The sequence below is a fragment of the Coturnix japonica genome, chromosome 9 (genome assembly GCF_054131305.1).
Source record: "Coturnix japonica strain WE chromosome 9, WE-NBRP24, whole genome shotgun sequence".
Taxonomy (NCBI): domain Eukaryota; kingdom Metazoa; phylum Chordata; class Aves; order Galliformes; family Phasianidae; genus Coturnix; species Coturnix japonica.
In genome coordinates, this window is record NC_140671.1 from 21,552,243 (window position 1) to 21,573,830 (window position 21,588).

The window sequence follows — 21,588 nt, forward strand, 5'->3', positions numbered from 1 at the left end:
CCTGCTATTAACAGTTTGTTTTAAAAAGAAAACAATTTGTATCCAAATAGAAATGGCAAAGAAAAGATAGAGGTATTCCTGTAATATACTTTTAACACAATTTCCCATAATTCGTTTTGCTCAGAGAAAAAATGGCAGAATTTTTTAAAACATGTAGAGAAAAACTTTACATTCCTTCACATTTCTTCCCACTACCTTTTCTTGGATAGTTTCTAGCCAACAATTGTTTCACCCCCAAACTTCACCTCCAGTGTTTCCGTTACGGAGAACTTTTATGGCTGATTATCAGTACATTTCCTTGTTTTAGTCTGACACATCTCCCAATGGGGTGCTGTCAGAGGCAGATCTGTTTTACCTTAAGAAAAAGGCTCGCTGGTTTCAGACAGACATGCCAAGGACAATCTTCCATATGTGAGACATCATTACTGGGGACCATGCAGTGTGGGCAGTAGCCGTGCTGATGCATGGGACTGAGAACATTTAGTACAGAAAGCTCACGTACAGAAAGAGTTGCACGTACATTTCAGGGACCAGAAAAAGGTTCAAACCCACTCTGTGTGATATTCCCTAAAAATCAATATACTCACATATTCTCTGAAATAGCATCTCTCCTTTGTGGTCTTAATGAACCCAAATTATGTCATGTTAAACCATGACAGAAAGGGGAAGTAGGAAGTTCAAAACGCTGCTGTACATGGCTGACTTGTGTTTACCTTTCTTCCCCCAGCTGCAGGACAAAGGCATATCCATTGCTTGCAGTGGTTGATTGAAATGGGGGCTGACTGTGACATTACAGATGATGCTGGAGAGACTCCAAAGGACGTAGCCAAGAGGTAGCAGTACATGCCACAGCTCTTTTGTTCAACATTTATTTTACTATTTAAATATCAAGTCAGCTTTGTTGTAATTACTCCTGATTTTTGGTGATGAAGCAAGAACTAATCAAGCCCTTGAACTACACTGATAAGCAAAGCCACATCGTAGCTGTAAAAGTCTGAACGTTTATTTTTTACTTATTTATTTTGAGCAAGGTCAGGCATGAAAGATGAAAACTATTGGATCTGCAAAAGGAAAATTGCGAGCCTGTGTGCTCCAGCTGTACAGAGCAAATGGGAGCTAGAGAAGGCTGGTTGATTTTTATTTGATAAAAGTAATGTAGTTGCTGATGAGATTCAGTTAAGAAATCCTACAAAGCAAAACATGTTTCTGAAGTGGGAGTCGCTGTAATAAGATTTCAGTGAGGCAGAGCGCTGTGGAAAGGAGATTGCTGCTCATGGTTTGTGCACTAATGCTTCCTCAGATCCTGAAACACTGTCCTCTGGACAGGAACACAAAGTGTTTTAGAGTTTCTATCTCATGTGGGGGGCATGGCTGTGTGCTTATAGGTTACAGGGTTATATCAGTGTAGGTTAACTGTTCTCTGTGCAGATTTGCCCAGCTAGCAGCTGTGGAACTTTTGACCCAAAGAACTGGAGATGGTAACTCTAGTGATGAAGAACTGGATGCAAGCAACATAGCATTTTTTGAAAGACATGGTGTGGAAGGGAGTACAGATAGCAAAGAAGACTTAATCCTGGATACAGAAGAGAAAAGGAATGCACGCAGTAAGCACTGTCTTTCTTCACTCCTTATTCCAACAGGCAGAAGAATTAGTTCTGTTTTCTAAGTAAGTCAACCTATCTGCACCTGCTTTGCTGTCAGTGGGTTTGATAATTAAGATGACATGAGACCAGTTGTTGAATTCAGCCACTGCACACAGCAATGCTGTAATACAGGCCTCCACTAACTCTATTTCCAGCCTGGGACAAAAGGGGGGAGAATAAACCCATTCTGAAGGAGAGTTCTGATGCAAAAGAGTGATCCTGCAATATGCGTGGTAGCTACTATGACCTGTGGCAGCTGGGGAATGGGGGGACAACTCCTAAAGTCCCCAGTCCAGTCTGAACTGGGCATCAGCTACCCAGCAAGATGAACAGCCAGCAGCCAGTCACCATGGAAGCATTCAAGGACCATTTCACTCCCTTTTCTAAATACAGAGAATTCATATTCTCTGTCCGGGACAAACTGATAACCTCTCAGTTCAGAATGTAGCAAAGGCTGCAGCTCACTTCAGTGTCCCAAGCTGAAAGCTGTTAACATACTCACTCCAGAATTTCCTTGCACCACACCTCACAATCTTAGCGAGATCAAGCAGCAGGGCTGCCATCCATCCCACTAACCGAAGGCAGAGCAGCAGGGCTGCCATCTATCCCACTAACCGGAGGCAGAGCAGCAGGGCTGCCATCCATCCCACTAACCAGAGGCAAAGCAGCAGGGCTGCCATCCATCCCACTAACCGGAGGCAGAGCAGCAGGGCTGCCATCCATCCCACTAACCGGAGGCAGAGCAGCAGGGCTGCCATCCATCCCACTAACCGGAGGCAGAGCAGCAGGGCTGCCATCCATCCCACTAACCGGAGGCAGAGCAGCAGGGCTGCCATCCATCCCACTAACCGGAGGCAGAGCAGCAGGGCTGCCATCCATCCCACTAACCAGAGGCAAAGCAGCAGGGCTGCCATCCATCCCACTAACCGGAGGCAGAGCAGCAGGGCTGCCATCCATCCCACTAACCGGAGGCAAAGCAGCAGGGCTGCGGGCTCTATCCCGGCTCTCCCTGAGGCGGCCGATCTCGGCTCGGCAGCCATCCAGCTGGCTCTCCAGGTTTTCCCTCCTGACTCGCTCGGATTCCAGCTGAGCCTCCAGCTCCCTCACGGTCCTGCAAAACACAAAGGGGACAAACAGCATCAAGAACAGCCAGCCGTGCCCAGTCCGCTCCAAGAGTGTTTTAAGGAGCAGGCTAGTGAGAGCAGAAAACAGCTCAAATGCAGCGTACTCCTGGCTCGGGACCCTTTGTAAAAGCTCCTGCGTCGACTGCTTTGACTACCATAGAGTCAGCTGTGCTCGACTCTTCTGACCGCGAGATGGAGACGTCTCCCTGCGCAGCGAACCAGCGCCGGGCTCCGGATGGGACGAAACCCAGCTCCGCCCCCAGCAGCAGCTGGCTCCTGTGCACACTTTCCGAAGTGATTTGGAACAATCAAATGAGAGACTGCATGACACTTCTAAAAGGAAGCTGAAGCACTGGTTGAGCCAGTTGCACAGGTCACATCAGTCACATTCACAGTGGCTATTAAATTAACTATTAAATTCCCAAAACTGCTTAGCTGAGACCTAATTCTGATCTATACCTATATATAACAGCAACTGACCACCTGAGAACCACTACTTCAGTTTCAGAAGGTCCTAGGGATGGACCTAGAGATGATGCTCTCTGGCCTCCACTAATTGCACATCACTTGTGACATGGGTTTGAGGAGGCCCAAGCACGTTAAGGACATGTTCATCTACAGTGACTAAGAACAGCACATAGCCAAATGTTTGACAGGCAGAGGTAGAGTTAGGGATGTCTTCTTGTGCAGGCTGTCATCCTGCACAAGCACAAGAAGAATGGAGCCATCAGTCATTTGTGTTGTACTGCAGTGTTGATCCTCATGGCAGGAGCCCACAAATGGCCTGAAGTCCTTTTCTTTTAAGCCTGGCTAAATTCACTAAGTGAAAAAGGCAGAATGGCCAAAGCAATCTGAGTGTAAAGTACCCTTAAAAAATGCACTAAAATGGAACACATTATAATGTTGGCCTTACTTCTTAAACTCCTTTTCCTCTTTTTTCATCTTCCTCTCCTCCTCAGTTATTCCTCCCAGCTGTCTGTAGTTGCTGTAGGAAATTTCCAGAAGTTGCTGAAGTTCCTGAATCCTGCGATAGGCCCTTACTGTAAGACAGGATTCAACAGGTAAGTAAAATGCATGGAAATAGCTGAAGACATTCATGCTGATGTTCAGCATGACAAAGAGTCACACAAAGAGCAGTAACCACGCTCAGCAGATGCTGAGATACACCTGCACAGTACACTGCGCTCAGAAAAAAAGAGCATTCAACTGTGGTTTCACTGCAGGGATTATAACAGTCTAACAGTCAGAATGTCCTGTGCCACAATTCTCTAGAATTTCCTGAAGGGAGGATGTAGTGAGCTGGGGGTTGGCCTCATCTCAGTGCTTACACTGAGCAAGTGCAAAAAGGGAAAAGCAAGACTGAAAGTGAAAAGCAAGACTGAAGGGGAAAAGCAGCAGTGAAACGGAAAAGCAAGACTAAAAGGGAAAAGCAGCATTGAAAAAGAAAAGAAAGACTAAAATGGAAAAGCAGCAGTGACAGGGAAAAGCAAGAATAAAAAGGGAAAAGCAGCAGTGAAAGGGAAAAGCAAGAATAAAAAGGGAAAAGCAGCAGTAAAAGGGAAAAGCAGCAGTGAAAGGGAAAATCAGCAGTGAAAGAGGAAAGGAAGACTAAATGGTAAAAGGAGCAGTGAAAGGGAAAAGCAAGACTAAAAGGGAAAAGCAGCAGTGAAAGGGAAAAGCAAGACTAAAAGGGAAAATCAGCAGTGAAAGGGAAAATAAGTAGTGAAAGAGAAAATCAGCAGTGAAATGGAAAACCAGCAGTGAATGGAAAAGCAGCTATGAAAGGGAAAAGCAGCAGTGAAAGAAAAAAGCAGCAGAGAAAGGGAAAAGCGGCAGTTACAGGGAAAAGAAAGACTGAAAGGGAAAAGCAAGACTAAAATGGAAAAGCAAGACTAAAATGGAAAAGCAAGACTAAAATGGAAAAGCAAGACCAAAAGTGAAAAGCAAGAATAAAAGGGAAAAGCAAGACTAAAAGGGAAAAGCAAGACTAAAAGGGGAAAGCAGCAGAGAAAGGGAAAAGCAGCAGTGAAAGGGAAAAGCAAGACTAAAGGGAAAAGCAAGACTGAAGGGGAAAAGCAGCAGTGAAACGGACAAGAAGCAGTGAAAGGGAAAAGCAAGACTAAAAGGGAAAATCAGCAGTGAAAGGGAAAATCAGCAGTGAAATGGAAAAGCAGCAGTGAAAGGGAAAAGTAGCAGTGAAAGGGAAAAGCAGAAGTGAAAGGGAAAAGCAAGACTAAAAGGGAAAAGCGGCAGTGAAAGGGAAAAGCAGCAGTGAAAGGGAAAAGCAGCAGTGAAAGGGAAAAGCATGACTAAAAGGGAAAGGCAAGACTAAAAGGGAAAAGCAAGACAAAAAGGAAAAAGCAGCAGTGAAAGGGAAAAGCAGCAGTGAAAGGGAAAAGCATGACTAAAAGGGAAAGGCAAGACTAAAAGGGAAAAGCAAGACAAAAAGGAAAAAGCAGCAGTGAAAGGGAAAAGCAGCAGTGAAAGGGAAAAGCAGCAGAGAAAGGGAAAAGCATCAGTGAAATGGAAAAGCAAGACTGAAATGGAAAAGCAGCAGTGAAACGGAAAAGCAAGACTAAAAGGGAAAGGCAGCAGTGAAAGGGAAATACAGCAGTGAAAGGGAAAAGCAGCAGTGAAAGGGAAAAGCAAGACTGATAGGGAAAAGCAAGATTGAAAGGGAAAAGCAAGACTGAAAGGGAAAAGAAAGACTAAAAGGAAAAAGCAAGAGTAAAAGGGAAAAGCAAGACTGAAAGGGAAAAGCAGCAATGAAAGAGGAAAAGCAGAAGTGAAATGGAAAAGCAAGACTAAAAGGGAAAAGCAAGAACAAAAGGGAAAAGCAGCAGTGAAAGGGAAAAGCAGCAGTGAAATGGAAAAGCAGCAGTGAAAGGGAAAAGCAGCAGTGAAAGTGAAAAGCAGCAGTGAAAGGGAAAAGCAGCAGTGAAAGGGAAAAGCAAGACTGAAATGGAAAAGCAGCAGTGAAATGGAAAAGCAGCAGTGAAAGGGAAAAGCAGCAGTGAAAGGGAAAAGCAGCAGTGAAAGGGAAAAGCAGCAGTGAAAGGGAAAAGCAAGACTGATAGGGAAAAGCAAGATTGAAAGGGAAAAGCAAGACTGAAAGGGAAAAGAAAGACTAAAAGGAAAAAGCAAGAGTAAAAGGGAAAAGCAAGACTGAAAGGGAAAAGCAGCAGTGAAAAGAGAAAAGCAAGACTAAAAGGGAAAAGCAGCAATGAAAGAGGAAAAGCAGAAGTGAAATGGAAAAGCAAGACTAAAAGGGAAAAGCAAGAACAAAAGGGAAAAGCAGCAGTGAAAGGGAAAAGCAGCAGTGAAATGGAAAAGCAGCAGTGAAAGGGAAAAGCAGCAGTGAAAGTGAAAAGCAGCAGTGAAAGGGAAAAGCAGCAGTGAAAGGGAAAAGCAGCAGTGAAAGGGAAAAGCAGCAGTGAAAGGGAAAAGCAAGACTGAAATGGAAAAGCAGCAGTGAAATGGAAAAGCAGCAGTGAAAGGGAAAAGCAGCAGTGAAAGGGAAAAGCAGCAGTGAATGGGAAAAGCAGCAGTGAAAGGGAAAAGCAGCAGTGAAAGGGAAAAGCAGCAGTGAATGGGAAAAGCAGCAGTGAATGGGAAAAGCAGCAGTGAAAGGGAAAAGCAAGACTGAAAGGGAAAAGCAGCAGTGAAAGGGAAAAAGCAAGACTGATATGGAAAAGCAGACTGAATGGGAAAAGCAAGACTAAAAGGGAAAAGCAAGACAAAAGCGGCAGTGAAAACGAAAAGTAGCAGTGAAATGGAAAAGCAAGACTGAAATGGAAAGGCAAGACTGAAAGGGAAAAGCAAGATTTAAGGGAAAAGCAGCAGTGAATGGGAAAAGCAGCAGTGAAAGGGAAAAGCAGCAGTGAAAGGGAAAAGCAAGACTGTAAGGGAAAAGCAAGACTGAAAGGGAAAAGCAGCAGTGAAAGGGAAAAGCAAGATTAAAAGGGAAAGGCAAGACTAAAAGGGAAAGGCAAGACTAAAAGTGAAAAGCAAGAATAAAAGTGAAAAGCAAAAATAAAAGGGAAAAGCAAGACAAAGAGAAAAAAGAAAGACTAAAAAGGAAAAGCAAGACTAAAAGGGAAAAGCAGCAGTGAAAGGGAAAAGCAAGACTGATACGGAAAAGCAAGACTGAATGGAAAAAGCAAGACTGAAAGGGAAAAGCAACAGTGACAGGGAAAAGCAAGACTAAAAGGGAAAAGCAGCAGTGAAAGTGAAAAGATTGACTAAAAGGGAAAAGCAGCAGTGAAAGGGAAAAGCAAGACTAAAAGAGAAAGGCAAGACTAAAAGGGGAAAGCAAGAATAAAAGGGAAAATCAAGACTAAAAAGAAAAAGCAGCAGTGAAAGGGAAAAGAAGCAGTGAAAAGGAAAAGCAGCAGTGAATGTGAAAAGCAGCAGTGAAAGGGAAAAGCAAGACGAAAAGGGAAAGGAAAAATTAAAAGGGAAAGGCAAGACTATAAGGGAAAAGCAGCAGTGAAAAGGAAAAGCAGCAGCGAAAGGGAAAAGCAGCAGCGAAAGGGAAAAGCAGCAGCGAAAGGGAAGAGCAGCAGCGAAAGGGAAGAGCAGCAGCGAAAGGGAAAAGCAAGACTAAAAGAGAAAGGCAAGACTAAAAGGGAAAAGCAAGTATAAAAGTGAAAAGCAAGAATAAAAGGGAAAAGCAAGACTAAAAGAAAAAAGCAAGTCTAAAAGGGAAAAGCAAGACTAAAAGGGAAAAGCAAGACTAAAAGGGAAAAGCAGCAGTGAAAGGGAAAAGCAGCAGTGAAAAGGAAAAGAAGCAGTGGAAGGGAAAAGCAGAAGGTAAAGGTAAAAGCAGCAGTGAAAGGGAAAAGCAGCAGTGAAAGGGAAAAGCAGCAGTGAAAGGGAAAAGCAGCAGTGAAAGGGTAAAGCAGTAGTGAAAGGGAAAACCAGCACAGAAAGGGAAAATCAAGACTAAAAGGGAAAAGCAAGATTAAAAGGGAAAAGCAAGACTAAAAAGGAAAAGCAAGACTAAAAGGGAAAAGCAGCAGTGAAAGGGAAAATCAGCAGTGAAAGGGAAAAGCATCAGAAAGGGAAATGGAAAAGCAGCAGTGAATGGGAAAAGCAAGACTAAAAGGGAAAGGCAAGACTAAAAGGGAAAGGCAAGACTAAAAGGGAAAGGCAAGAGTAAAAGGGAAAGGCAAGACTAAAAGGGAAAAGCAAGACTAAAAGGGAAAAGCAGCAGTGAAAGAGAAAAGCAGCAGTGAAAGTGAAAAGCAGCAGTGAAAAGGAAAAGAAGCAGTGAAAGGGAAAAGCAGCAATGAAAGGAAAAAGCAACAGTGAAAGGGACAAGCAAGACTAAAAGAAAAAAGAAGCAGTGAAAGGGAAAAGCAGCAATGAAAGGGAAAAGCAGCAGTGAAAGGGAAAAGCAGCAGTGAAAGGGAAGAGCATCAGTGAATGGGAAGAACAGCAGTGAAAGGGAAGGACAGCAGTGAAAGGGAAGAGCAGCAGGGAAAGGGAAGAGCAGCAGGGAAAGGGAAGAGCAGCAGGGAAAGGGAAGAGCAGCAGGGAAAGGGAAGAGCAGCAGGGAAAGGGAAGAGCAGCAGGGAAAGGGAAGAGCAGCAGTGAAAGTGAAAAGCAGCAGGGAAAGGGAAAAGCAGCAGGGAAAGGAAAAAGCAAGACTAAAAGGGAAAAGCAGCAATGGAAGGGAAAATCAGCAGTGAAAGGGAAGAGCAGCAGTGAAAGGGAAGAGCAGCAGTGAAAGGGAAGAGCAGCAGTGAAAGGGAAAAGGAAGACTAAAAGGGAAAAGGAAGATTAAAAGTGAAAAGGAAGACTAAAAGGTAAAATCAGCAAGGAAAGGGAAAAGCAGCAGCGAAAGGGAAAAGCAGCAGCGAAAGGGAAAAGCAGCAGCGAAAGGGAAGAGCAGCAGTGAAAGGGAAAAGCAAGACTAAAAGAGAAAGGCAAGACTAAAAGGGAAAAGCAAGTATAAAAGTGAAAAGCAAGAATAAAAGGGAAAAGCAAGACTAAAAGAAAAAAGCAAGTCTAAAAGGGAAAAGCAAGACTAAAAGGGAAAAGCAAGACTAAAAGGGAAAAGCAGCAGTGAAAGGGAAAAGCAGCAGTGAAAAGGAAAAGAAGCAGTGGAAGGGAAAAGCAGAAGGTAAAGGTAAAAGCAGCAGTGAAAGGGAAAAGCAGCAGTGAAAGGGAAAAGCAGCAGTGAAAGGGAAAAGCAGCAGTGAAAGGGTAAAGCAGTAGTGAAAGGGAAAACCAGCACAGAAAGGGAAAATCAAGACTAAAAGGGAAAAGCAAGATTAAAAGGGAAAAGCAAGACTAAAAAGGAAAAGCAAGACTAAAAGGGAAAAGCAGCAGTGAAAGGGAAAATCAGCAGTGAAAGGGAAAAGCATCAGAAAGGGAAATGGAAAAGCAGCAGTGAATGGGAAAAGCAAGACTAAAAGGGAAAGGCAAGACTAAAAGGGAAAGGCAAGAGTAAAAGGGAAAGGCAAGACTAAAAGGGAAAAGCAAGACTAAAAGGGAAAAGCAGCAGTGAAAGAGAAAAGCAGCAGTGAAAGTGAAAAGCAGCAGTGAAAAGGAAAAGAAGCAGTGAAAGGGAAAAGCAGCAATGAAAGGAAAAAGCAACAGTGAAAGGGACAAGCAAGACTAAAAGAAAAAAGAAGCAGTGAAAGGGAAAAGCAGCAATGAAAGGGAAAAGCAGCAGTGAAAGGGAAAAGCAGCAGTGAAAGGGAAGAGCATCAGTGAATGGGAAGAACAGCAGTGAAAGGGAAGGACAGCAGTGAAAGGGAAGAGCAGCAGGGAAAGGGAAGAGCAGCAGGGAAAGGGAAGAGCAGCAGGGAAAGGGAAGAGCAGCAGGGAAAGGGAAGAGCAGCAGGGAAAGGGAAGAGCAGCAGGGAAAGGGAAGAGCAGCAGTGAAAGTGAAAAGCAGCAGGGAAAGGGAAAAGCAGCAGGGAAAGGAAAAAGCAAGACTAAAAGGGAAAAGCAGCAATGGAAGGGAAAATCAGCAGTGAAAGGGAAGAGCAGCAGTGAAAGGGAAGAGCAGCAGTGAAAGGGAAGAGCAGCAGTGAAAGGGAAAAGGAAGACTAAAAGGGAAAAGGAAGATTAAAAGTGAAAAGGAAGACTAAAAGGTAAAATCAGCAAGGAAAGGGAAAAGCAGCAGCGAAAGGGAAAAGCAGCAGCGAAAGGGAAAAGCAGCAGCGAAAGGGAAGAGCAGCAGTGAAAGGGAAAAGCAAGACTAAAAGAGAAAGGCAAGACTAAAAGGGGAAAGCAAGAATAAAAGGGAAAATCAAGACTAAAAAGAAAAAGCAGCAGTGAAAGGGAAAAGAAGCAGTGAAAAGGAAAAGCAAGACGAAAAGGGAAAGGAAAAATTAAAAGGGAAAGGCAAGACTATAAGGGAAAAGCAGCAGTGAAAAGGAAAAGCAGCAGCGAAAGGGAAAAGCAGCAGCGAAAGGGAAAAGCAGCAGCGAAAGGGAAAAGCAGCAGCGAAAGGGAAGAGCAGCAGCGAAAGGGAAGAGCAGCAGCGAAAGGGAAAAGCAAGACTAAAAGAGAAAGGCAAGACTAAAAGGGAAAAGCAAGTATAAAAGTGAAAAGCAAGAATAAAAGGGAAAAGCAAGACTAAAAGAAAAAAGCAAGTCTAAAAGGGAAAAGCAAGACTAAAAGGGAAAAGCAAGACTAAAAGGGAAAAGCAGCAGTGAAAGGGAAAAGCAGCAGTGAAAAGGAAAAGAAGCAGTGGTAGGGAAAAGCAGAAGGTAAAGGTAAAAGCAGCAGTGAAAGGGAAAAGCAGCAGTGAAAGGGAAAAGCAGCAGTGAAAGGGAAAAGCAGCAGTGAAAGGGAAAAGCAGTAGTGAAAGGGAAAACCAGCACAGAAAGGGAAAATCAAGACTAAAAGGGAAAAGCAAGATTAAAAGGGAAAAGCAAGACTAAAAAGGAAAAGCAAGACTAAAAGGGAAAAGCAGCAGTGAAAGGGAAAATCAGCAGTGAAAGGGAAAAGCATCAGAAAGGGAAATGGAAAAGCAGCAGTGAATGGGAAAAGCAAGACTAAAAGGGAAAGGCAAGACTAAAAGGGAAAGGCAAGAGTAAAAGGGAAAGGCAAGACTAAAAGGGAAAAGCAAGACTAAAAGGGAAAAGCAAGAATAAAAGGGAAAAGCAGCAGTGAAAGAGAAAAGCAGCAGTGAAAGTGAAAAGCAGCAGTGAAAAGGAAAAGAAGCAGTGAAAGGGAAAAGCAGCAATGAAAGGAAAAAGCAACAGTGAAAGGGACAAGCAAGACTAAAAGAAAAAAGAAGCAGTGAAAGGGAAAAGCAGCAATGAAAGGGAAAAGCAGCAGTGAAAGGGAAAAGCAGCAGTGAAAGGGAAGAGCATCAGTGAATGGGAAGAACAGCAGTGAAAGGGAAGGGCAGCAGTGAAAGGGAAGAGCAGCAGGGAAAGGGAAGAGCAGCAGGGAAAGGGAAGAGCAGCAGGGAAAGGGAAGAGCAGCAGGGAAAGGGAAGAGCAGCAGGGAAAGGGAAGAGCAGCAGGGAAAGGGAAGAGCAGCAGGGAAAGGGAAGAGCAGCAGTGAAAGTGAAAAGCAGCAGGGAAAGGGAAAAGCAGCAGGGAAAGGAAAAAGCAAGACTAAAAGGGAAAAGCAGCAATGGAAGGGAAAATCAGCAGTGAAAGGGAAGAGCAGCAGTGAAAGGGAAGAGCAGCAGTGAAAGGGAAGAGCAGCAGTGAAAGGGAAGAGCAGCAGTGAAAGGGAAGAGCAGCAGTGAAAGGGAAAAGGAAGACTAAAAGGGAAAAGGAAGATTAAAAGTGAAAAGGAAGACTAAAAGGTAAAATCAGCAAGGAAAGGGAAAAGCAGCAGCGAAAGGGAAAAGCAGCAGCGAAAGGGAAGAGCAGCAGTGAAAGGGAAAAGCAAGACTAAAAGAGAAAGGCAAGACTAAAAGGGAAAAGCAAGACTAAAGGGAAAAGCAAGACTAAAAGGGAAAAGCACGACTAAAAGAGAAAAGCAAGACTATTAGGGAAAAGCAAGAATCAAAGGGAAAAGCAAGACTAAAAGGGAAAAGCAATACCAAAAGGGAAAAGCAGCAGTGAAAGGGAAAAGCAGCAGTGAAAGGGAAAAGCAGGAGTAAAAGGGAAAAGCAAGACTAAAAGGGAAAAGCAGCAGTGAAAGGCAAAAGCAGCAGTGAAACAGAAAAGCAGCAGTGAAAGGGAAAAAAGACTAAAAGGTAAAAGCAGCGGTGAAAGGGAAAAGCAAGACTAAAATGGAAAAGCAGCAGTGAAAGGGAAAAGCAGCAGTGAAAGGTAAAAGCAGCAGTAAAAAGAAAGGCAATACTAAAAGGGAAATCAGCAGTGAAAGGGAAAAGCAGGAGTAAAAGGGAAAAGCAAGACTAAAAGGGAAAAGCGACACTAAAAGGGAAAAGCAACACTAAATGAGAAAGGCAAGACTATTAGGGAAAACCAAGAATAAAAGGGAAAAGCAAGACTAAAAGGGAAAAGCAAGAGTAAAAGTGAAAAGCAGCAGTGAAAGGGAAAAGCAGCAGTGAAAGGGAAAAGCAAGACTAAAAGGTAAAAGCAGCAGTGAAAGGGAAAAGCAAGACTAAAAGGTAAAAGCAGCAGTGAAAGGGAAAAGCAGCAGTGAAAGGGAAAAGCAAGACTAAAAGGTAAAAGCAGCAGTGAAAGGGAAAAGCAGCAGTGAAAGGGAAAAGCAGCAGTGAAATGGAAAATCAGCAGTGAAAGGGAAAAGCAGCAGTGATAGGGAAAAGCAAGACAAAAAGGGAAAATCAGCAGTGAATGGGAAAAGCAAGACTAAAAGGTTAAAGCAGCAGTGAAAGGGAAAAGCAGCAGTGAAAGGGAAAAGCAAAACTAAAAGAAAAAGGCAAGACTATAAGGGAAAAGCAAGACTAAAAGGGAAAAGCAAGAATAAAAGGGAAAATCAAGACTAAAAAGAAAAAGCAGCAGTGAAAGGGAAAAGCAGCAGTGAAAGGGAAAAGCAGCAGTGAAAGGGAAAAGCAGCAGTGAAAGGGAAAAGTAGAAGGGAAAGGGAAAAGCAGCAGTGAAAGGGAAAAGCAGCAGTGAAAGGGAAAAGCAGCAGTGAAAGGGAAAAGCAGCAGTGAAGGGTAAATGCAAGAGTAAAAGAAAAAAGCAGCAGTGAAAGGGAAAAGCAGCAGTGAAAGGGAAAAGCAAGACTAAAAAGGAAAAGCAAGACGAAAAGGGAAAATCAAGACTAAAAGGGAAAAGCAGCAGTGAAACGGAAAAGAAGCAGTGAAAGGAAAAACAGAATTGAAAAGGAAAAGCAGCAGTGAAAGGGAAATGCAGCAGTGAAAGGGAAAAGCAGCAGTGAAAGGGAAAAGCAGCATTGAAAGGGAAAGGCTAGACTAAAAGGGAAAGGCAAAATTAAAAGGGAAAGGCAAGACTAAAAGGGAAAGGCAAGACTAAAAGGGAAAGGCAAGACTAAAAGGGAAAGGCAAGAACAAAAGGGAAAAGCAGCAGTGAAAGGGAAAAGCAGCAGTGAAAAGGAAAAGAAGCAGTGGAAGGGAAAAGCAGAAGGTAAAGGTAAAAGCAGCAGTGAAAGGGAAAAGCAGCAGTGAAAGGGAAAAGCAGCAGTGAAAGGGAAAAGCAGCAGTGAAAGGGAAAACCAGCACAGAAAGGGAAAATCAAGACTAAAAGGGAAAAGCAAGATTAAAAGGGAAAAGCAAGACTAAAAGGGAAAAGCAGCAGTGAAAGGGAAAATCAGCAGTGAAAGGGAAAAGCATCAGAAGGGAAATGGAAAAGCAGCAGTGAATGGGAAAAGCAAGACTAAAAGGGAAAGGCAAGACTAAAAGGGAAAGGCAAGAGTAAAAGGGAAAGGCAAGACTAAAAGGGAAAAGCAAGACTAAAAGGGAAAAGCAAGAATAAAAGGGAAAAGCAGCAGTGAAAGAGAAAAGCAGCAGTGAAAGAGAAAAGCAGCAGTGAAAAGGAAAAGAAGCAGTGAAAGGGAAAAGCAGCAATGAAAGGAAAAAGCAACAGTGAAAGGGACAAGCAAGACTAAAAGAAAAAAGAAGCAGTGAAAGGGAAAAGCAGCAATGAAAGGGAAAAGCAGCAGTGAAAGGGAAAAGCAGCAGTGAAAGGGAAAAGCAGCAGTGAAAGGGAAGAGCATCAGTGAATGGGAAGAACAGCAGTGAAAGGGAAGGGCAGCAGTGAAAGGGAAGAGCAGCAGGGAAAGGGAAGAGCAGCAGGGAAAGGGAAGAGCAGCAGGGAAAGGGAAGAGCAGCAGGGAAAGGGAAGAGCAGCAGGGAAAGGGAAGAGCAAGACTAAAAGGGAAAAGCAGCAATGGAAGGGAAAATCAGCAGTGAAAGGGAAGAGCAGCAGTGAAAGGGAAGAGCAGCAGTGAAAGGGAAAAGGAAGACTAAAAGGGAAAAGCAAGATTAAAAGTGAAAAGGAAGACTAAAAGGTAAAATCAGCAAGGAAAGGGAAAAGCAGCTTTGAAAGGGAAAAACAGCAGTGAAAAGGAAAAACAGCAGTGAAAGGGAAAAGCAAGACTGAAAGGGAAAAGCAGCAGTGAAAGGGAAAAGCAAGACTGAAAGGGAAAAGCAGCAGTGAAAGGGAAAGCAGGATTGAAAGGGAAAAGCAGCAGTGAAAGGAAAAATCAGCAGGGAAAGGGAAAAGCAGCATGAAAGGGAAAAGGAAGACTAAAAATGAAAAGTAGCACTAAAAGGGAAAAGCAAGACTAAAAGGGGAAAAGCAAGACTAAGAAGGAAAAGCAGGAGTGAAAGGGGAAAGCAGCAGTGAAAGAAAAAAGCAAGACTAAAAGGGAAAAGCAGCATTGAAAGGGAAAAGCGAGACTAAAAGGGAAAAGCAGCAGAGAAAGGGAAAAGCAGCAGTGAAAGGGAAGAGCAGCAGTGAAAGGGAAGAGCAGCAGTGAAAGGGAAGAGCAGCAGGAAAAAGGAAAAGCAGCAGGGAAAAGGAAAAGCAGCAGGGAAGGGGAAAAGCAGCAGGGAAGGGGAAAAGCAGCAGGGAAGGGGAAAAGCAGCAGGGAAGGGGAAAAGCAGCAGGGAAGGGGAAAAGCAGCAGTGAAAGGGAAAAGCAGCAATGGAAGGAAAAAGCAAGACTAAAAGGGAAAAGCAAGACTAAAAGGGAAAGGCGAGACTAAAAGGGAAAAGCAGCAATGGAAGGGAAAATCAGCAGTGAAAGGGAAGAGCAGCCCTGAAAGGGAAAAGCAGTAGTGAAACGGAAAAGCAGCAGGGAAACGGAAAAGCAGCATGAAAGGGAAAAGGAAGACTAAAAGGGAAAAGCAAGATTAAAAGTGAAAAGGAAGACTAAAAGGGAAAAACAAGATTAAAAGTGAAAAGGAAGACCAAAAGGGAAAATCAGCAAGGAAAGGGAAAAGCAGCAGTGAAAAGGAAAAAGAGCAGTGAAAGGGAAAAGCAAGACTGAAAGGGAAAAGCAGCAGTGAAAGGGAAAAGCAGCGGTGAAAGGGAAAATCAGCAGTGAAAGGGAAAATCAGCAGTGAAAGGGAAGAGCAGCAGTGAACGAGAAGAGCAGCAGTGAACGGGAAGAGCAGCAGTGAACGGGAAGAGCAGCAGTTACAGGGAAAAGCAGCATGAAAGGGAAAAGGAAGACTAAAAGGTTAAAGCAAGATTAAAAGTGAAAAGGAAGACTAAAAGGGAAAATCAGCAAGGAAAGGGAAAAGCGGCAGTGAAAGGGAAAAGCAGCAGTGAAAAGGAAAAGCAGCGGTGAAAACGAAAAGCAGCAGTGAAAGGGAAAAGCAAGACTAAAAGGGAAAAGCAGCATTGAAAGGGAAAAGCAAGACTAAAAGGCGAAAGCGAGACTAAAAGGGAAAAGCAGCAGTGAAAGGGAAAAGCAGCAGTGAAAGGGAAGAGCAGCAGGAAAAAGGAAAAGCAGCATGAAAGGGAAAAGGAAAAGCAGTAGGGAAAAGGAAAAGCAGCAGGGAAAGGGAAAAGCAGCAGGGAAGGGAAAAGGAGCAGGGAAAGGGAAAAGCAGCAGGGAAAGGGAAAAGCAGCAGGGAAAGGGAAAAGCAGCAGGGAAGGGAAAAGGAGCAGGGAAAGGGAAAAGCAGCAGGGAAAGGGAAAAGCAGCAGGGAAAGGGAAAAGCAGCAGGGAAAGGGAAATGCAGCAATGGAAGGAAAAAGCAAGACTAAAAGGGAAAGGCAAGACTAAAAGGGAAAGGCAAGACTAAGGGAAAAGCAAGACTAAAAGGGAAAAGCAGCAGTGAAAGGGAAAAGCGGCAGTGAAAGGGAAAAGGAGCACAGAAAAGCAGCACTGAAAGGGAAAAGGAACAAGAAAATGCAGCACTGAAAGGGAGAAGGAGCCGTGAAAGTGAGAAGCAGAACTGATAAAGAAAATGAGCCCTGAAATGGAAAAGGAGCCGTGAGAGGGAAAAGGAGAACTGATAAAGAAAAGCAGCCCTGAAAGGGAAAAGCAGCCTTGAAAGGGAAAAGGAGCCCCGAAAGGGAAAGGAACAGCATAAAGTAACACTGATAGGGAAAAGGAGTACATAAAGGGCAAAGGCAATACTGAAAGAGAAAAGGAGCCCTGAAAGGGAAAAGCATCAAAGCAAGGGAAAAGAAGCACTGAAAGGTAAAAGGAACAAGCACAGGGAGCAGGCAGGTAGGCACAGCAATCAAAATTATATCATTCATGACATAAGAAACTCACTTTTGCCTGGTGGCAACGACAGTCCATTCCCATCCTGTCCCTCCATGTAATGAACATTGCATTTGGCCTTCTAACAGCCTCCTGGATGAATCCACCAAAAGCAAGGAAGCACCCTGCCCTTACTCTGAAGAGAGAAAGAAAGCAAAGTTCATGGAAACAGGCACACAAGGCTCGCAACAAGACATGGTGCTCCAGATCATGACAGAGATAGGGCTACCACAGTGCCAGAACATGATTTACCACTAAAGGAAACATCTGGGGGCACATTCACAACTTCAGCACAAGCTGTAACGGCTCAGCATGTTTAGCTTTATCGTTCAGCTGGAGAACGAGATACTCCGAAGTATCAGTCAGCAAGCACTCGGATGAGCCTGCCCTCTGGTTTTAACGATGACAGACATCATTACTGCCACCTCTGACACCTTACCAGGAGATGCTTCCATTTATTAGCTTGGTTTTGATTCCTTCCATCAGCAGCTGCTCCTAAACTGACCTCCATTCATACAGTGATACCATCAACTTCCAGCACGAGCTGACCTGCAAGACAGAGAAGAGAAAGAAGGATGGCAACAAACACTGACATAGCACAATCTAATATTCTTGAACAGCCACAAAAGAGACAAAACAGGAGATAAGTGCATCTGCAGCAACACCCCAGTTCATAAAGAAACGCAACTCCAGCCTGGCCTCAGCAGCCCTTATATATTTCTTACACATTTGATTAAGCCAACTGCAGTTTGAACCAGGAGAATTCACAATCTCTTGCAAATGAGCAATACAAAGAAATATAAAAAAAAAAAAAAAAGGAAAACACACAAACACACCTCCCTGACATGACATCTTGCCTCCTGAGCAGGTCACAGTGTCCCTCACTCAGATGTAGAGCAGGGAGGAAGATGAGACCCCATGTGTTCCTTGCTGCGCACTCCCATCTAAAAGGTCCATATGCTCCTTGGGAAGCACAATGCCACCTGAGGAAAAGAGAAAGCAAGAACAGGACATGCAGGCGGCTATCACCCAGCAGAAGGCCAGATCCTTCCATCTGTTATCCGCTCCTCTTTTTAGTCCTAATAGGGCCCCGAGGATACAGAAATAGCAGTGCTTAGCAGAAGGACTCGGAGAAGGACCGGTAGAAACTGTCAGGAGGACAACTGGCATCGTGTGGACACAAACAGGCTGTTGGTGCAAGGAAGGAAACAGCACCTGAGCATTTCACCAGACAGGTTCCATCCTCTCTGTCTTCCTGCAAAGATACAAGGATAAAAACTTCATTTCCTCTGAGCAACAATTGGAAACAAGACCAGAAAATTATTCATTCAAAGGCACTTTTAGGAGATGTATAACAGAGTCCTTCCCAGTTACACGAGCTTACGCTGTGGCCTTTGGAGAAACAAGCTGCCTTTGTGGTCCTGAGGACTCCTTTTTGTCATCTGTTGGGCACAGCTAGAGAGCTTTTCTTGTACAAACCTATGCCCTGTGTACCTTTCTCCATCCCAAAACCTAGAGTTGCGGTGCAGACACTGGAGGCTGACCAGAGCAGTAAAAGAACAGAAGAGGGGAAAAGCAGATACAGGTAAGACACCTAAAAGAAAGGAAAAGAGCAGAAGAGAAGGAAGGATACGGTTAAGAACAAAGGACAGAAGATGGAAAGTGCTATAGAGGATTGGACTGGACATGAGCAGATCAGAGCTACACCAAGGTGTGGCTTCTCCCTGTGTCCCTATCCACCACTGGCAACATCCCCCAATGACAGGGATGATGCTGCTCCAGCAGCTGATGGGGTTGTGGTCTGGGGTTACGTTCTATGCAGAGCCTCCACAACCTGCTACAAACCTCCAGTTCCCTGCCACTTCTTTTTTTCAGGTGTCTGCACACAAGGAACAGGTGTTCTCTATGCCCTGCATACTGGTAATTAGTGTGGGCAATTACTGTGTGGGAATTGGGGGAGGGAAATTCAGGGGTGGGATAGTGAGGAGGAATTGGAGGGGGCTGGGAAATTGTTTGGGTGGGATTGTAGAGATCAGATACAACTGCTAGGATGGGGGATATTTGGTTGGAAATACTGTCATTTCTATTACTCATTGCTTTGTATAAGTTATTAAATGCTTTATGTTCCCTCTGCTACATCTCTGCTTGCAGTCATTTGTGCAGTGACAAAGGTCCTCAGCTCTACATGCCCCTCCAGGGTAGGATGGAGCACCACAGATGGCAGTGTTCCACAGCTGCCACCAGCAGCCCCAGCTCGTCCCTCCACACCTGAGGTGTGAGTGGCTGTGAGAGGAATGTCTCTGTGGAAGTGCAGCTCATTCCTCCCCTCTGATGGGAGCAGAAGGCATCTGCATTTCCCTCATGGCTCTTATTTCCTGCGTTACTGTGGGAAATGAGCTGAGCCACTGTGGCTCTCTACTATGGCAAGCTCTGCAGCTCTGCCACTGTCTTTATACTCAGCTGTTCCTGTGTGTAATGCTCCACACTTGGACCCTGCAGAGCCCAAAGGCCTCCTTGGCTGCTGTTACTCACCTGGACATTGAGGGTGCTGTGTCTCCAGTCTGTACCTGCTTCCAGGTGTCACTTGCAAGACACTGCGAGTCCACCTGGTTGGAACTGCAGTCAACAAACACAAATGTGAAAGAAATAAGAAAGGATTCTTTCATTTCACAGGCTTTCATCTCCATTGAAAGATGTTCTGCTGTGCAGCACAGCTGGGAGCATTTCATATGTGCAAAAAAGGGGGATAGGCCCTGGCTGTGCCCGGCCCCCTTCCGGCCCAGGCCCCAAAGCAGCCCCGACTGTGCTGGGTTCCCCTCTCACCTGGGCCCTGCAGTGGCCTCAGCTGTGCCTGGTCCCCCTCTGCTCTGGGCCCTGAGCTGGCCCCAGCTGTGCCTGGTTCTCCTCCATCCTGGGCCCCAAGGCCCTGCCTCTGCCTGCTCCCCCTCTGCTCTGGGCCCTGAGCTGGCCCTAACTGTGCCAGGCCCCCCCTCTGGCACAGGCCCTGCCTCAAGCCCCGCCCCCTGCGGGCAGCAGTGCTAGTGCCTGTTGGTTTTGCTCTCTTCCCTCTTCTTTCCCTGTTCTCTTCACAAATGCTTTCAGATCCCCCAGGATGACGTGCACTGACACTGCTGCCTTCTTCCTGCACAAACTTTCTGGGCAGCTCAGCTTTTTCTACAGAGCAGCGTGCCTTTGGAAGTGCTTGGAGGATGTAAACTAACAGCAAGAGAACACTGAGCTCTTCTGGGTCTTCCTAGGCATGGCAAAGAGACAGGAGAGTGTGCTCAGCCTCGAGTGGTTGCTTGTATGCAGAAATCACAGTTGTCAACATCTGTGCTGTTTTGCTGTAGGCAGTAGTGTGTGACAAGAAGCCTACAATTACCAATTTAGTGAACGTAATTAATTGTAACAGTTCCCCTTTCTTCTTCCCTTGACACTTGGGTTATGGAGTTCTCCTATGCTATGTGCCGGTGTAATACCTCTGAGCCACAGCACTGTTGCGTTTAGCAAAGCTCATGGCAACAGGCTTTGGCCAACCTCAGAGCTACGTAGATGATGATAAGATATCCAATGATAGGAGGGAAAATGAACAAGCTCCAAGGTAAGTGTTGTTTTTTCCTTCTAGTCAGCATGCCATCGCTAAATCTTCCATGCTATGACTTTTATCGTGACAGTGATGATCCCTTAACTTCACACCTTTAGCACTGCACTTTCTATGGCTGTACGATTGTATCAGACCTCAGGGAAGTCACGTGGAAGAGACAAGCCTTTGAAATTAAGCTTGATTCGCTTTGCCCCTCATACACCTGATCGCTGCATCCCTTACTTGGCAAATGGTCTTTCTGCGGGGTGTAGATGAGGAAAGGGGAGGAGGAAAATAAAGCAGCTGCTTTGTTTTAGAGCTCTTGTTTCGTTGGGGTCTGGCCATATTTTCTGAAACTAAAAGACGATGTGTGAAAGAAGGACAGGAAAAGGCACAAGGAGGTTTTGGGTTTGGTGCTGACTCCAGCTCGCTGCTTGCTGCTGGGAAAGGCACACTTAGCTCCAAGGAAGGATGCATGCGGGGAAATCCAGTGGCCAGGGGCAAGGGGTACCCAGCAATAGAGGGCAACAAGAGCTGGGGTGATTTGCTATTAAACTGCAGCCAGTGAAGTCCTGTCCCATTGGATCTGACATATGTCTCCCCATTCCTTTCCAGTTTGTGCAGAGATGGCATGAGACAGAGGGCATTGCTTTCTGCCAGACTGCAGGAGCAGAAGCATTTCAGGTGCCTAAATGGTTTGGTTTCCTCATTGTGGTGGAATGGGGTACGCATAGAAGGAAGACTTCCATTCTTGGGGTGGATATGCACATGGGAGGCTGCACAGGGAAGGCTCCATCCTGGCCAGTTCAGCCAGCAGCTGTATCCAGCTGGCAGAAGCCCCAGCCCATGAGGCCGGCACTGGCCCTGGGCCATAAAGCCACAGTAAGGGAAGCCAACATCAACTCTGGAGCCTAAAGCCACAGTCAGAGAAGCGAGCACCAGCCTCGGGGCATACAGATGTGAACCCCTATTCATTCCCACTATCTCCCCTGGGACTCCATTGAGCGCTATGAGGCCACATTAGTCTTCACTGGTTTTTAATGAAAATTACAAAACCATGACATCTGCACAAGAGTCACCTTCACTTCCCTGTTGTCTTTTAGTCTTGCTTTTCCCTTTCACTGCTGCTTTTCCCATTCACTGCCGCTTTTCCCTTTCACTGCCGCTTTTCCCTTTCACTGCTGCTTTTCCCTTTTAGTCTTGCTTTTCCCTTTCACTGCTGCTTTTCTCTTTTAGTGTTGCTTTATCCTTTCTCCTGAGAGTGTTTTTTACAGCTAGTTAGCTGAGAAGGGTCGTAAACACGGTGCAGCTAAGCAAGCAGCCATAACACCTGCAAGGAGAGCAAGAACAACAGGATGCCCTGGGATGGTGAGAAACTAGCCATGGTTCTGGGAACTCAGCAAGGGAGTAGCTTTCAGTTGATAACAAGCTGTTAAGATACTCGGGGATAGTATGTTATTGGGAACCAATGATGAGCTCCACTTTTGCAATATGTATGAGCTAATTATCCGTATTATAAAGGTACATGCAGGCAAGGAATAAATGAGATTCGCTGATCATATGTCAATGACAGGTGTGGTCGTCTGCTTTTCTCCCGCCGTTCTGCAACAAACACCTATATACAAATTTAAGAACACAACGGAG

At 45.0% G+C, this 21,588-nt stretch overlaps 1 protein-coding gene across 4 annotated transcripts; it reads right to left on the reverse strand.

Annotated features, from left to right (window-relative positions):
- Positions 1 to 839: 839 nt before the first annotated feature.
- On the reverse strand, positions 840 to 19,029 carry LOC146759827 (uncharacterized). 4 transcript variants are annotated; one of them, XM_085509697.1, is made up of 7 exons: positions 18,894 to 19,029; positions 17,577 to 17,616; positions 17,198 to 17,344; positions 16,801 to 16,910; positions 16,374 to 16,497; positions 3,681 to 3,807; positions 840 to 2,754 (listed from the first exon to the last, which is right to left on the reverse strand). In XM_085509697.1, the coding sequence occupies exons 5-7, from the start codon at positions 16,417 to 16,419 to the stop codon at positions 2,187 to 2,189; spliced, it is 741 nt and encodes a 246-aa protein (XP_085365823.1). In that variant the 5' UTR covers positions 16,420 to 16,497; positions 16,801 to 16,910; positions 17,198 to 17,344; positions 17,577 to 17,616; positions 18,894 to 19,029; the 3' UTR covers positions 840 to 2,186. The 4 variants fall into 4 exon arrangements, with proteins under 4 accessions (XP_085365823.1, XP_085365825.1, XP_085365822.1 ...); XM_085509699.1 differs by lacking the exon at positions 17,577 to 17,616; XM_085509696.1 differs by having other exon boundaries at positions 17,198 to 17,616.
- Positions 19,030 to 21,588: the final 2,559 nt, after the last annotated feature.

What these genes read in the sequence shown, in the direction of transcription:
- LOC146759827 (XM_085509699.1), bottom strand. Translation starts at nt 16,419, where the DNA reads ATGGAGGGACAGGATGGGAATGGACTGTCGTTGCCACCAGGCAAAA. An exon ending in GTCGTTGCCACCAGGCAAAA is followed by an intron (nt 3,808 to 16,373) that starts GTGAGTTTCTTA and finishes CCTGTCTTACAG; the next exon opens with TAAGGGCCTATCGCAGGATT. An exon ending in GAGGAAAAGGAGTTTAAGAA is followed by an intron (nt 2,755 to 3,680) that starts GTAAGGCCAACA and finishes TGTGTTTTGCAG; the next exon opens with GACCGTGAGGGAGCTGGAGG.